Raw genomic sequence first — 15114 nt, forward strand, 5'->3', positions numbered from 1 at the left:
TGAATTGAATTGAATTAATTATTCGTTTGAACACACGACTCAAGACATGCATGTTTTATATACGCGGGTATATTCATTTACAACTACACAAAATGAGTTTCCCCTCATTGATGAAAAAAAAAAAATCTTTCGCTTGAACTCGATTATCTACACTCGCCGCCAGAGACTACAAATTCGTAACCCCCTTTCCCCAACAGAAAAACTTTAGCCCAGCAGTCTATCACATATTACTGATCCAACATTTTGAACGCGATACCCGATCACGTAAAACAGAATAAGAAATGCCAAAAGTATAAACCTGTACATCACCCATTGATATAAAAAAATATTATTGTTGTAAACTGTAGGACCTTTTGCCAGAGACTCAACTCTCACGCTTTTGGCTGGAGATCTCTCGCTTTCAGACCACTTTCTTATAATATTCCTTACTTCTGTTTGAGTTTGATTTTTCCCGCTCTAGCTGTGTCTCCCGTTTGAAATGTATTTCTCTCGTCCAAGTTAAGTTTTGCCATAGACACCAAAAAATGATGCCAAACACTAAGATATAGCATATCCCTAAAGCACAGAGGTCATACAGCACATCGTGTTGTAGGTCGATCCACGCTTACAGATTGATTGATTGATTGATTTTATTTCCGCAAAATGAGATATGTATATTACTTCTTCTTGAACATTACAATGCAAAGAAATTATCGCAAAAGTACGTGAAATTGCGACTCGATGGCCCTACTGAGCTCCGCCCTCATTGTGGAGCTGTTCTACCGAGGGTCCCAAAAGAAAACACTCGGTATATTCGAAGTTAACATGCAAATTTGTATCAACTTATACTACTCTACACAAAATCAAAATAACATCCATTATTACACTTCAGTTATTCTATGAACACCATTTCCATAATGGAAATAAACAAAATCAAGGAATTCAACAGATATACATCTACGCTTCAAAGAAAAAAAAAGAAGGGGAAAAAAGTACATAATTTATACAAATACACTTAAATTTAAAATCTATATATAAACACCATCCTCTATAACTAAAACATTTTCTTAAAATATCAAACCAAAAATGCGATATTGATACAACATTTTTAAAAAGTCCGTCATTTCCCTCTGTTATTGGGAAGTATATAAGTTTCGCTGCATCGAGAATATGTCCCACTGAAGTGAACTTATTCACAGTAATATAATTGGAGCCCTTTATCATATCTGCCGATTGCCGCATATCTATCATGTCTTATATAGTTATTTTAAGAATTTATCGAATTAGAGATTTATTCATTTCTTAATTCTTAGTCACAGTACGTGACATTTGAAGTTCTTTATGATACCTGCTGCCATTTTTTACATGATTATCATGGCTTATTTTAAGTGCTTTATTAAATATCTTTATTCTTATGTTTTCTTTTAATTTGTTTTGTTTGGTTGTTTTGTTTTTTTTTTACCATGCACCAAATGTTATCATCGGGCCACAAAAAATGAAATGTGATGATTGTTTGACAAAGAAAAAAAAAATGCTAGTGTCGAGCTGTGGATATACAAATACCTAGGCCTATAAAGTATTCATACACTATCGTTGGAAACTGCATTATCCTGCCTAGTTTACAGGAAAAAAAAAAAAAAACCCGAAACGATGTTATTTTTGCTCTCCCAGTATTGAGCAATACTACATGTACATAGACGGGCTAGAACTGAAATTGCGCAACACTCATGCAAGCGAACCGGTGGGAACCAGTTCATTATTTTCGCAGGATGGCAAGAATTAGGCAGGAATGGAAAATTTTCGTCGAAGGAGTCGGTGACAAACTTGCCGAGTTTCATTACAGACGGTAAAGTATAGCACCAACCTTTACTTCACTGAAACTTTACTTATTTTCAAACAACATTGTGAATCTCAGTTTGATGATCGCTAGCTCGAACGTTAAGTAGCAGAGGTTACTCGCAACTGCATTGGAAAGTGTTTGGATTCAACAAAAGTATTCACTGTCCATAGAGCCGGGTATACTTTTGTTTATCATTGGCTTTACAATATCACCTTGCCATTGTCTGCGACCAAAGGCAGGGATCATGATTCAACTACAATATTTTTGGGTTTGACCTATATATGAATGACAATCGATCTGGCACGGTGTGATTTGGATATCGTCTAATATCATGCTGATTTGTGCGTGTCGCATTGTCATTATGTTTCCTGTAGTATACCAATGTTTATTTCATTCTCAAATACTTCGATATTGACTTTGTTACTTGCAATGAACGAAGGTCAAACACGTCTATACGTTCCAGACAAATTTAAGCTGACCCAGATAATTTAGAATATTGCATTAATATTCAATTCTGGTTTATTTGACATTAGACGCTGAGACAAATTCAAATATCCAAGATTTTATTGACCATCATTGTAAATATCACTCACCTTGGATTTCAACTTCACTCAGTCTCAATCTCAAATTTATTTACCCCGCTTCTAATTAACACTTACCGTATAATAACCATTTCAGTCTTTTTCATGCTGGCACCAAAGTCTTAAAAAGTCTTCGATGCCCTGGAATTACTTAGGCATCTCCGTAATTAACCGTTTCCCCTTTTACTTAGGAACATACAGCGACGTGGCTTCATTCAAATTTTCAACCAATTTTTTGTTTACAAAATTGTAACTTCATGCACACCGATCGTGCACATGGTAAAGGATGCGTAAGAATGTAGAATTGTATTTGTATAAACAACACAGATTTAAACTTAGACCGGATATTTACACTGAGAGGGTCGAAGAATTATTTCTTTAGGTAATCGTAACTAAAATATATATATAGTAGTCATTGATCATAAGCTCCTATAGCAATGATGGGGAGAGACTCTCCTTTAAGAAAATTTCGAAATCCTGCGAGAAAATAAGAATGTTTATTTTTTTTGGTGACTATGAAATTGAAATACTAAAGTGCAACTCAGCACAACATCACCAGATTCAGTACCATACCCCAGTCAAAGACACGAGTCAGACCCTATATAACAGACAACAAATTCTCCAAACAAAAATTATCAGCACCAAAATCCATCAATGGTATATAATTCACTCAGATACTTCATTTAACAATTTTGTGATATGTAAACAACGTAATGATTTGTAGGCCTATTCAACTCCCAGGAATAACCATGGATCTCAACTCAAAGAATCCCAAGGTTATATAAATTTATTCAGTATCAGCTTAGAAGTACATTCTTTATCGGGTGTGAATAAGTGTTGCGTTCATTTCATGAAAAGATTGATGTTTCACTATGACATGGCCGTGGATTACATCAGCTGATAATAGTAAATATACCTATCTTAATCTTAATTAGAAAACAGGACCAAAAAGTTTCAAAATAAGTGAACTACATTGTACTCCAATTTGTTAACGTGTAATGAATATCGTTCCAATAAACTCGAACGATAAATGATCTTGTCCCCCCCCAAAAAAAAGAGAGAAAAAATCAGATGTTATTGAAGATTGGTGGATTAGCCTAATGGATGTTAAAATCCCATCGGAGAATGTCATGTGGTCATGACGAAAACCTACTTATGAGTATACAAATTTCTGATGCACCAAACAGGTGGTTGAATAGTCACGTGACTAACTTTGAGAAGTTTCAGGTGCGAGCTTTCAGACTGCACAAACATCGAGAATGAGTCCGGCCAATTTCCCGAATTTGAGCTAGAAGTTTCGGGAAGTTTGCGGTCACACAGGCACTCTGAGATCTTAACGATCGTGAACTCATACTTCGCTATGTAAATTATTGGATCCGAATGACCAGCCAGACTCTTATACTAACCTGCTCTGTACATACAAATTGGTTACCTTTTCAAATCTCACAAATAAAAGATATTGCCCACGAAAATTGAACAACGGTGTTGATGGAACGTGGAAATAATAGAATTTCATCGGCATGACACTTTGTATACTTATCTAAGCTCAACGAGGAGAATTGAACAGGGAAGCGACATATGGGGGTTGTAAGGAGGGCAAAAAGTGAAGAGTGGGGGACAGTAATGGGCTAGAAGTTGAAGTTGCACTAGTGGAGACGGTAGAGAAAGGAACAGAGAGAGTGGTAAGGAAGAATAGAGTGAGAATCAAGTAAGATGTTCGGACATCGTTAGAAGGGGGAAGATGAAAAAGAAGGGAAGAGGAAGAGGGAGGAGTTGAATGTTGGAGAATCATGGAGAAAGGAGACAGAAGTGAAGATTCATGAAACCAAGAGAAGAACGAAGTCGTCGAACAGTGTGGCTATGGAATGTGGAATAAATGGAGAAAGGACGAATAATCCCGTAAAGGAAAGGTATAAGTAGAGGAGAGATGAAACTATGTTGAGAGAAAGAAGGGGGAGAGAGAGAGAGAGAGAGAGAGGGAGAGGGAGGGGTGGGGGAGAAGACAAAGAAAAGAAGAAGAAAAAGAACAAATTGAAATTCAAGAAGTAAAGGAGAGGGAGCTTGGGTGGATCCTAGAAATAAATGCTCCCTCTCGTTTACTTCTTGAATTTCAATTTGTTCTTTTTCTTCTTCTTTTCTTTGTTTTCTCCCCCTGCTAAACAACGATCCGGTTAAAGACAATACATACACATGGTGTCACCGTAAATCTTTCTCCCTCATTTACTTCACCATGCAAACCTTCAAACAACACAAAATCTTACGCATAGTTAGATTGTCTACGTAGATATGTAGTATCGTCACTTATGTTCAATGTCGATCAATCAACCTTAATATTAGCGGCACATTTGTCTCCACCATGCATCCCCTCAACCGGTACTCTCTTCAGCGTCAAGCAAGCCCGTCACCATTGCCAATATCGGTGCACCAGTGTAGAGTGGGCAGCACTACCAAATCAGTCGATAAAGGATATTCATGAGGTGAACGAGGAAGAGGACGACCCACAACGAAACAAGATGGTCTCTCTAACGGACATCGACGACATGACTGTCAATGGCGAGGTACATGAGGAGGTCGAGAAGGTGGTCTTCTGCCAACATGCCAAACTCTTCCGCTTCGACCGGAACGCCAAGGTGTGGAAGGGTTGCGAAGTCGGCGACATCAAGATTGTGACGAACCCAAAGACCAACCATGCTCGCATCCTCATGAGAAGAGAACAGGACCTTGAGGTAATATATCTCTAATTTTCAAAGAGAAATAAGTTCGTCTGAATAACTTTCCTCATTGAGGGTCAGTCTGAGATGTCATGCGTGAGTAGTAACGGTAGGTCTGCAGCATCAGCTCTGGTTCTTTTAGCAGAACAAGAAACTGAAGGACAAGAGGGAATATGTCATTGCAGCTTGACGTGATATCTTTGAATACAGAGCATTGGCAGCAGTAGACTGATGGAGATAAGGAAACGGAGGCACAATTTCAAAAGCCAAGGTGTATTTGGAGAACGTTGTCTAAATTCTGCTCGAAGGTGTTGATGACTTTCATCCAACCATCATTGTATGGAAGACTCCAATACGTAACAAAATAATGACTAAACATTCATCCAAGCATGGATGCTAAACAATACCAAGATCTTGGTGTGTCACAAGTTATAAAGGATTTACGGTATGTGTCTTTGTCCTGTGGGTATGTGCGTTTTGAAAATAATCACGTAATTATAAATAAGAAGATAGTCTAAACTTAACCTTAATCTTGACATTACGACATGTGGTGGCGTTGCGGTCATTGTCCATCACGTTTATAATAAGAAGGTCCACAATTAAGGCTCCCTTGCTCCCTATCTCCTAATCAATACTTCCCGCCAGCTGTGCGTCAACCAACGCATCACAGCAGAGATGGTGTTAAAGCCTATGTTGGCCTTCGAAACCTCCTGGGTCTTGACCACTAATGACTTCGCTGATGAGGAGCCCAGGCTGGAGCAGCTGTCCTTCAAGTTCAAGCATGCCGACACGGCGCGTCAGTTCAAAGAGATGTTCACCAAGGTGCAGGAGATGACTGCCGATGAGAAACCCGAAGCAAGTCAAGATGTCGCAAATGAGGTAAGACTTTTCCAAAACAAACAGGAATTCAATTCAATAGTTTATTTATTTCCATCATCAAAAAAGAAAAAGATAAGATGGTACAAAGCAGTTCAAGTTGTCGATTTGTCTTTCTATATCGTGACTACAGCTGTATGTTTCAATTAGTTCAATACAATTGCACTGTCAAAAAAATGCAAAAATAAATGCAAAACTAGTAGGAAAAGCAATATCATAATTGTGCTGTACAATTCATATATACATACTGCAGTATGGATGTCATAGTTCTTAAAAGTATCACACAAAGTGACAAAAACATCAACTTCCATTTCTTTTCCACATATAACCGGAGGGCCAAACCCCCAAAAGTCGCTAACTTAACGAGTGAGTTGCACTCTCTCTACAAACTAAGTAGACCATGCTTATTTTCAATTTTTTATTGTAACAAACAACATTCCACTGGTCTACCTCAAAAAATTTGTAGCGAAAGCCTCCAAATCCAAGATGGCGTCCAAGATGGCCGCCATATTTACTGAATTTGTTATTTGCAAGATAGAATTTGATTGAAACATCAGACTTCAACAAATGTGATGTCATATGAAAGAGAATAAAATTTTCTACAAGTTGATACCATTTTAGTGGGTTATTGTGATAATTGGATTGAGATTTTAAGGAAAAAACACTCATTTTTTGATATTTTTCTGAAAAAAGGAAAATCATTAAATTGCTTGATTCAACATAAATCAAAGAAAGACTGAAGGATTATCTTGAAACGTTTCAAGATTTTTTTTTTGACATATAATAAATATTTGGAGAAAATTAGGGGTCAGTACCATTTTCGGTTCAGGAGTAATTATGTCTCAAACTTGAAAACTCACTATGTAAAAATGGCCACTTTAGTTGTGACAAGACCTTGTTGGTCGTGAAAAAAGCCTGCGCGCACCAAGACTACTACACGCACCACTGGCACTGGCGCTCGTAGCAGTGCCAGTGGTGCGTGTAGTAGTCTTGGCAAACGCAGACTTGACAAACAAGGGTTTGTGCCTGCAAACTAACTTTTCATACCAAGTGGTAGCTCAGGTGACGCTGATCGCTATTATTTCAAAGTAGATTGTTCTGAAGCAGATGAGATGTAGCAAAAAATATCTTTCAAATAGAGGGAGAAGCTTGAAACACTAACCTTGCTATAGAAATTTTAAAACAAAATTTGGATCAATCACTAAAAAAATTCAAGATTACAGGCCATCAAAGCTGACATAGTGTATTGCGCCAAAGTAAATGTATCATTTTGATTTTGATACAATTTTGTCTGTTTTGCTGTCTATCTATATGGTTTTTATATATTCTGAACATTTTAATGGTATTTCAAACCATCTTAGGTTTTTATGGAGACATTTTTCAGAATACACCATAAATATTTCTCTAAAAAGTTAAAAAAAAAATGTTTATGAAAACAATGCAGAAATCAACATCTTTCCCATAATATAATCAATATTTGGAGAAAATTAGGGGTCAGTATTGTATGTGGTTCAGGAGTTATAATGTCTCAAACTTGAAATCCAATTTTACATAATATATATTTGCAAGCATCTGTTCCCAAAGACGTCACAGAGGGTCAAATCCAAGATCGTGCTTACTTTTCGGGTTCCACTCACTCTATAAACAAGACCATACATAATATTAGGTATACTAAGCAATGTTCCGTAAGTACACCTCAGTAGATTTGTTGCAAAAACCTCCAAAGTACAGATGCGGTCCAATAAGGCCGCCATTTTTATTGAATTTAACATTTCAAACATAAAATTTGATAGAGACATTGGATTGCAACAAATTTGATATCATATGAAGGAGAGCAAAACTTCGTGAAAAGTTGATACCACTTTAGCTGTGTGTTGTGATAAATTGGGGGGGGGGGGAGGGAATACATATTTTTATATTGTTTAAAAAAAAGGAAGAAATGTAAAAATGCATGATTTAATATTTATCAAAGAAGAACTGAAGAATATGATCTAGTGACTTGCAAGTACCTGCAAACTAACTTTTCATGCCAAGTGGTAGGTGACGCTGGTCGCTATTACTGTAGCATTTCATCATAGTAGATTGTCCTGAGGCAGATAAGATTGAACAGAAAGTATTTTCCAAAAAGAGATAGGAGCTTGGAATTTGGCACAAATTTTGCCAATGTGTAATATTTAGCGATAAAAATAGTATCCACACAAAATTCAAGATGTCGGTAATTAATCAAGGTTGTCGTTCAAGGCATTATTTACCATTAGTGCACGTAAAACAAAAATCCAGCTTTACGTAATTCCTCAAACTAGTTCTAAACTGTGAGATAGAACAACTAATGTACAAACTTAAATCAGTATAAATAATGCTAAATATTGATACATATACTAAATAGATCTGATAAAAATGTTTTTTTATATACTAAATTGTTAACAGTTATCATGGTTATGGTTTTTTCAAAAGAAATGGTGTTATCTCCGTATGTTTTAGGCTTTATCATAATTTTTTTTTTAACATTGTAGAATGTTTTGTGATACAACTAACCTGCACATATAAATCGAATGTGATATCTCTCCCAATGGTAAACAATACCTTTAGTGTTTTGCGTGAAAGTTAAATCTCAACTTATACACTGTAACTTATAATTTGATATATATTTTTAATCTTCTTATATTGCTGTCTATTACATGTTTCTATACATCCAAACGATATTGTACTAGTGTAAACCATATTGAGGGTCTTTTTTTGGGGGGGGGGGGGGTGGAGCTCATTCCAGTGTTTGGGTAAGGCCCAATCTTTGATAAAAAAGAAATGCTTCTGTATCAAAGATATGCTTTTTTACTTGTAGTTACTCTGCTGTTGTAGAAACGTGAATGATGATGGTATATGTGTAATAATGTCTGATCCGCAGATGTCCTTGAAAGCCCTTCTGATCCGACCCCCCCCCCCAAAAAAAAAAAAAAAAAATCCGACATGGCGGCAATTTCTCAACTTTGCTCTTAAATGTGTTGTGCGAAATTACTTTTCAGTATATATATTGTTCGAATAAAATTGTCCAAATTGATTATTCGTGCTGTAAATTCACAGTTACAAATAAGCATACTGAAACTGTATTTACTATTATCAGATTTTTCTTACATTGTTTTTAGGCTGATTTCATGTGGGTTATAGTATCACAATTGATCTGAACTTATGCCATTGGTAGATGCTTTCCCATCATTATTAGATATAAGGATCTCTCGAGAGTGAAAATGTTCATTCATTTTAGAGTGACCTCGGGGATCACTCGAAGAGTGACGAGTGATCCCTAAGGCAGGGCTCGACACTAACGGTGGTCCGGTGGCCCAGGGCCACCAAAAATGCACGTCGGGCCACCAAAATGTCAGAAATGAAGAATTTGGTGGCCTGATCGGGCCACCGAAAAAGGTCGGATATTTGCCTTTGGGCCACCAAAAATAAAAGTTAGTGTGGGGCCCTGCCTAAGGTCACTCTAAAATGAGTGAAAATGAACATTTTCACTCAAAAGTCACTCCAATTTTACTCTAAATTCACCGTTTTCTGTTATTCACTCCTCACATCAAAAGTAAAAACTTCCACTCGATTTGTTCTTTCTTTTTCGGAGAGTAGAATATCACTGGTTTTAAAAATGTGTCCATAAAAACCAAAGACGGTTTAAAATAGACCAACAGACAAAATTGTATCAAAACCGAAATAATACATTTAATTTGGCGCAATACACTATGTCAACTTTGAGCGGTTTTGAGCGGTTGATCTAAAGTCTGTCTTAAACTATCTACAACAAGATTGGTGCCAAGTTTTAAGCTACTACCTCTATTTGACTTTTTTTTTTTTGCTTCATCTCATCTGCTTCAGAACAATCTACTTTGAAATAATAGCGATCAGTATCACCTGAGCTACCACTTGGTATGAAAAGTTAGTTTGCAGGCACAAACTCTTGTTTGTCAAAGAAAAAGTCTGCATTTGCCAAGACTACTACACGCACCACTTGCACTGCTACAAGCGCCAGTGCCAGTGGTGCGTGTGGTAGTCTTGGCGCGCGCAGACGTTTTTATGACCAACAAGGTCTTGGTCACAACTAAAGTGGCCATTTTTACGTAGTGAGTTTTCAAGTTTGAGACATTATAACTCCTGAACCGAAAATGGCACTGACCCCTAATTTTCTCCTAATATTAATTATATGTCACACAAAATTCTTGAAACGTTTCAAGATAATCCTTCAGTCTTTCTTTGATTTATGCTGAATCAAGCATTTTCATGATTTTCTTTTTCTCAGAAAAATATCAAAAAATGAGTGTTTTTTCCTTAAAATCTCAATCCAGTTATCACAATGACCCACAAAAAATGGTATCAACTTGTAGAAAATTTTATTCTCTTTCATATGACATCACATTTGTTGAAGTCTAATGTTTCTATCGAATTCTATCATTTGATTAACAAATTCAGTAAATATGGCGGCCATCTTGGACGCCATCTTGGATTTGGAGGCTTTCGCAACAAATTTTTTGAGGTAGACCAGTGGAATGTTGTTTGTTACAATAAAAACTTGAAAATAAGCATGGTCTACTTAGTTTGTAGAGAGAGTGCAACTCGACCTCTGTTTTTAGCTTTTGGCCCCCCGGTTAATAAACAATGAATAAATTCAGTCAACTTGAACATCTATGATCTGAAATAAGTTCAGCTCAACGAGTTACCATTACAATTTGCTTGAGACAACTACCTCTGCTACTACAATTTCCCAAAAAAAGTTGCAAAAAACAAACAAACAAACAAACCTCAGAGAGGAAATTGCTGCAATCTAACACACTCTACAAGCAATGTTTACAGTTAGAGTTTGTGTACAAAGGTACATAAACACTTACTGTAAACATACAGTGTATTTTGAAAAATGCCAAATTGAAATGATCATACCAGCATCCGAAGGGGTGCTTTGAGATGCACTAAATGTGCTACTGGTCCTAATCAAGATTAATCAGACACTGCATACACTGCAAAATACTGTGGCAAAGCAGTCATTTGAATTGAAATTCCAACTGTGTGTGAACCTTGTCAATTGTATACCTTAAAAATGTAATATCATTACAGGAGATCTCATCTTCAACATTGTCCATTTTCTGTCCATCCCAGATTATGTTGGTGCCTACCTTAGGCATTCTTTACAAGAAGAAGATGTGCTGGTTAAAATGTGCGGAAGAAATAAAATAAAAGGTTCAAGGCTAGAGTACATGTAATTTTGGTTACACATATTACTTTCCAGAATTGACTTATAAGCAAGAAATATACAATTGTGTTACCAATAAATCAGGAAGATACAAATGAATGAACATCTCAGATGTTGACTGATAAGGGGAAGTAGCAAATTGTAGCCTACAATGTAGCAAATACAACTATAACAATTTGCTGACTCAAACTCTCAGATGTTGAGTCCAGTAATAAATGTTATCCATCGATACAGATAGAGGTATGATAAAAAACAAGCAAACAAACTAACATAATTTTGTGCAGAGGGGGGAGATCAGCAGTTAAAATATGTATGATTAAAATACCATGCAGCACTTATACGGTAGCATATATACGACTGCATAGGAAAAAAAATAGCTATCTCATAATGCTGACTGCTGCATTAACATTGCTCTAAATTCAGAATTGCATAGTAACATGATTTCTTGTTTGCAGCTATAGTACAACTTATTGCAATGATACAAGTGCCATTCTCCATTTTTCTAGCTCAAACATTTCTGGCAATACATGTATCATTGTCAGACTCACATTTCAATACCCTTAGACAAAGGCGATGAAAACACACTGTGCAATTCCATCATTGTGCAATGATTATAAAAAGCCTTGTTGATGTAGACTGGCATTATTAGGGTGATTAATAACTTTACAAAACTAAGTTGTTCAATGGTCAAGTTAAACTAATATTAGACAACTTGCAATAAGCTCTCACTTCCACAAAGGCCTAAGGTGTTTTTACTCTGTGCAGTCCTGTGAGTGACAAAGAAATAATTTATGATGTCATGTCACTACCACTTTTGCAACAGTGCAAGTCATATACAACAACTTCAAGGTACAGCGTAAAACATCTCTTGAACTTCTGAAGTTTTCCATCGATTCAAAAGAAGTTTTGCTTACATGTTCAGCTCACTGCAAAGTGTGTTGCTGTGGTAACAGCACTAATTGGCCTCAAAGTTATGTAACGGCTTTAAGAACAGCTTTCTTCCCCAGTTTTCGAGCCATTAAAACAATGTTTGGCCCACATGTTAAGTTTAATGTAAAGTTGCACAAAACATACATTTCTAAACAGTAGTAGAGTGTTGCTACTGTCTCTGAACATTGTAATGGCCCTCACAAATCAAACAAAAGCTTGTGGAATTTTTCCCTCTCCAGTTTTCCAGTGATACAAACAAAACATGGTACATTTGTTGTACATGATTTAAAGTTGCAAGATACATTTTAAAGAGAAAGGGAAAGTGCATTGTCGGAGTAACAGTGCATAATCGCCTTAAAATCATGACAAAACCTTGCACATTGAAATTCAGCTGTTTGATGGTATTTCAGAAAAAAAAAAATGACTCACGGTGATTGCATTGAGTTTGAGTTTTTCGAGAGTAGCTGTGTTTGCAGTTGGTGGGAAAACAGAAATCAAACCATTGTAAGTTAACATCAAATGCATGTTAAGTTCATGGAAACTTGCACTGGTCCAACATAAATGAAAGAAACAAGTCAATATGTCAGTTTCTTCAAGTTCCACCTTCACGACTGCCTGCTGTAGTAGCTACCACTTTCCTGCTTTGAAAAGTCACATTTTGTTTCCAGTAAGTCCCAGAGAGACAGCAATGTCATTCCACACCGATCTTGCAGTTACAGGTGTAAGTGTTGAGGTGAACTACATGACAAGGGCTAAACAAACACAAAAAAGAGAGCAAAAGGGAGAAAATAGGGGAAATATTAATTGTTACAAAAATGCATAAGGTTCCCTGTGAAGCAAATGTTTGTAGTTTAGGATGCCTCCAACTTACCGCCCATTTGCTTACAGTGTTTACAGCACTTGAACTACACACATTAGCAACTGACAACCACAGTTGAATTATCGAGTTGAGTTGTTATGAAGTTCCTCGACCATGGAATTGACTGTGGAATTTTATTTTCTTGAAAAAGTAAAAGAACAATGTGGCATGTTTTTATTTTATACTTAGAGAACTTACGCCTGAATAATCCTTTCGACGGTGATCATAGACAAAAAGAAGTATCCCTGGATGATAATTCTTTGAATAAAGTCTACTCAACAATGTTCAAGTATGTAAATCAAACTTGGGATTTTCAGGTACACCCCAAATACATAAATATGTTGCACTTGTCTGTAGAGAGAGAGGAAAAAAAAAACAACAAGCATGTTTTTGTTTTTCTTTCTCTCTCTATTTTAGAGCTAAAGCAAACATTTTCCATTAGTGCATCAGCAGGGTACCTACTGCTGATAAAATTTTGGTTTCCTTTGCTTCTTAACTCCTCCTTATCTTCTTAGGTTTTGCTTTGACAGGTCCTGCTTCTCCTTCTCCTGCTCCTTATGTGTAGCATTTCAGCCTTTGACGCCTTGCTGGTAGAGTCTTTATCATCTTGTAATTCCTAGTAAATAGGAGAAAAAGAAAAAGAAAAAAAAAAACACAAAAACATGATTACATATTGTATTGAATTAGAATGATGAAGAGGGATGCATTCCCCCTACCGGTATCTCTTACAATGGATTCATTCTTTCAAAGAAATGATGTTTTCATTTATTTCTAGAAATTGCTTACAATGACTGTATTTGAAGTTCTATGAATAAACTATTCATCACTTTTAGGGTGGCATGAATGAAATTTTTATTTTCTTCAAAATACTGTAAAAGACAATTAAATTACCCTTTTTGAAATAATATGTTTCTTGCTCTCAACTTAATGTGTTTTTTTTTTTTTTTTTATTGTCATGCCACCATAAAAAGAAAAAGAAACTGATGTATTCACACATGCAGTCACATAAACATTTTGGAAAGTATTAAAAAATGTTTATTTTATCTTCTAACATATATACTGTACTGGTACCTCAGTCTCCAAAATTGGTTAGGTATCCTCATGGCATGTTTGTCCTCAGAAATTGCAGGTAAGAGAGGGATTCATGTACTTCTGCAGGACAACCAGTTGCCAGCTGCTCCTTTTCTGCTCTTCCTTTTCAACATTGAGACAAGCCTCCAGTATGAATTCCTTAGAGATTTCATTTTTATTCAGACCTGTTTAGGGTGACACAAAGGGACAACTATTTTCAGGCATTTATGATAATTACAGTAGACTCTAAATTTACCATTTGGGTAAAAAGGACAACATTTGGGAATGAATCTGGAGTTAACAAACACATATAGTGATAAACAAATTTATTCAACTATTCACCATTGTTGATCATTGGACAGGCCTGCACCAGGTACATAAATGCTTCATAAATTCATATATCATTATCATAATTATTTCAGTCATTTACTAAGGTCTAAGGGCTCGAAAGCTTAACTGAATTACACTATGCATTACATATAGTGTACGTTTAGTACCAGTATGTCAATATACATACACATGACGCACACAGCATTGTTTCCTACAGTCTGCAATTTTGGATAATTCATGATTGCCCTTGAATGATGTTTTACATTCTGCAATCAAACTGCAAGTACAGTTTGTACACCCTACAGATTGGGGCAGGGTCTTTGATGATTTCAGACTGAGAGTTCATTTTGATATACTTTGTTATGAAATTAAAGGTCAATTAAAGTTAACAGAGAGTATGACATGTACACCGGTAATGTACTGTATACTACATAGCCTTACCAAGTGCTGTGCACAGCACGTTTGTGACTTGCTCAGGCAGCAACGACAAGGCTGTGTTTATTATCGACACAGATTAACAAATGACGCACTGCCGGATAATCAAATACTTTGTAGCACTAGTCTGCAGACCTGAGCATGAACATGTTACAGCCTCATACAGTAACAACTTTCAGTTTGGAGTGCATGATCGATCATCACATAAAAACTCGGACAAACATTGATAAAATGTTAATCACCTAGTAACCTACATGTAGAGAGGGTCACTT

The 15114-nt window shown here is 36.3% G+C and overlaps 1 protein-coding gene and 1 long non-coding RNA gene across 2 annotated transcripts; one reads left to right on the plus strand and one right to left on the minus strand.

Moving 5' to 3' along the window:
• The first annotated feature begins 720 nt into the window (after positions 1 to 720).
• On the plus strand, positions 721 to 10330 carry LOC140244395 (uncharacterized). Its single transcript, XM_072324034.1, has 4 exons — positions 721 to 767; positions 4787 to 5126; positions 5757 to 5990; positions 10319 to 10330. The coding sequence occupies exons 1-4, from the start codon at positions 721 to 723 to the stop codon at positions 10328 to 10330; spliced, it is 633 nt and encodes a 210-aa protein (XP_072180135.1).
• Positions 10331 to 12634: 2304 nt separating this feature from the next.
• Positions 12635 to 14571, minus strand: LOC140244237 (uncharacterized). Its single transcript, XR_011902271.1, has 3 exons — positions 14078 to 14571; positions 13469 to 13622; positions 12635 to 12899 (listed from the first exon to the last, which is right to left on the minus strand). It is a non-coding gene; the product is annotated as an uncharacterized lncRNA (long non-coding RNA).
• Between the last annotated feature and the right edge of the window lie 543 nt (positions 14572 to 15114).

The sequence above is a fragment of the Diadema setosum genome, chromosome 21 (genome assembly GCF_964275005.1).
Source record: "Diadema setosum chromosome 21, eeDiaSeto1, whole genome shotgun sequence".
Classification (NCBI taxonomy): domain Eukaryota; kingdom Metazoa; phylum Echinodermata; class Echinoidea; order Diadematoida; family Diadematidae; genus Diadema; species Diadema setosum.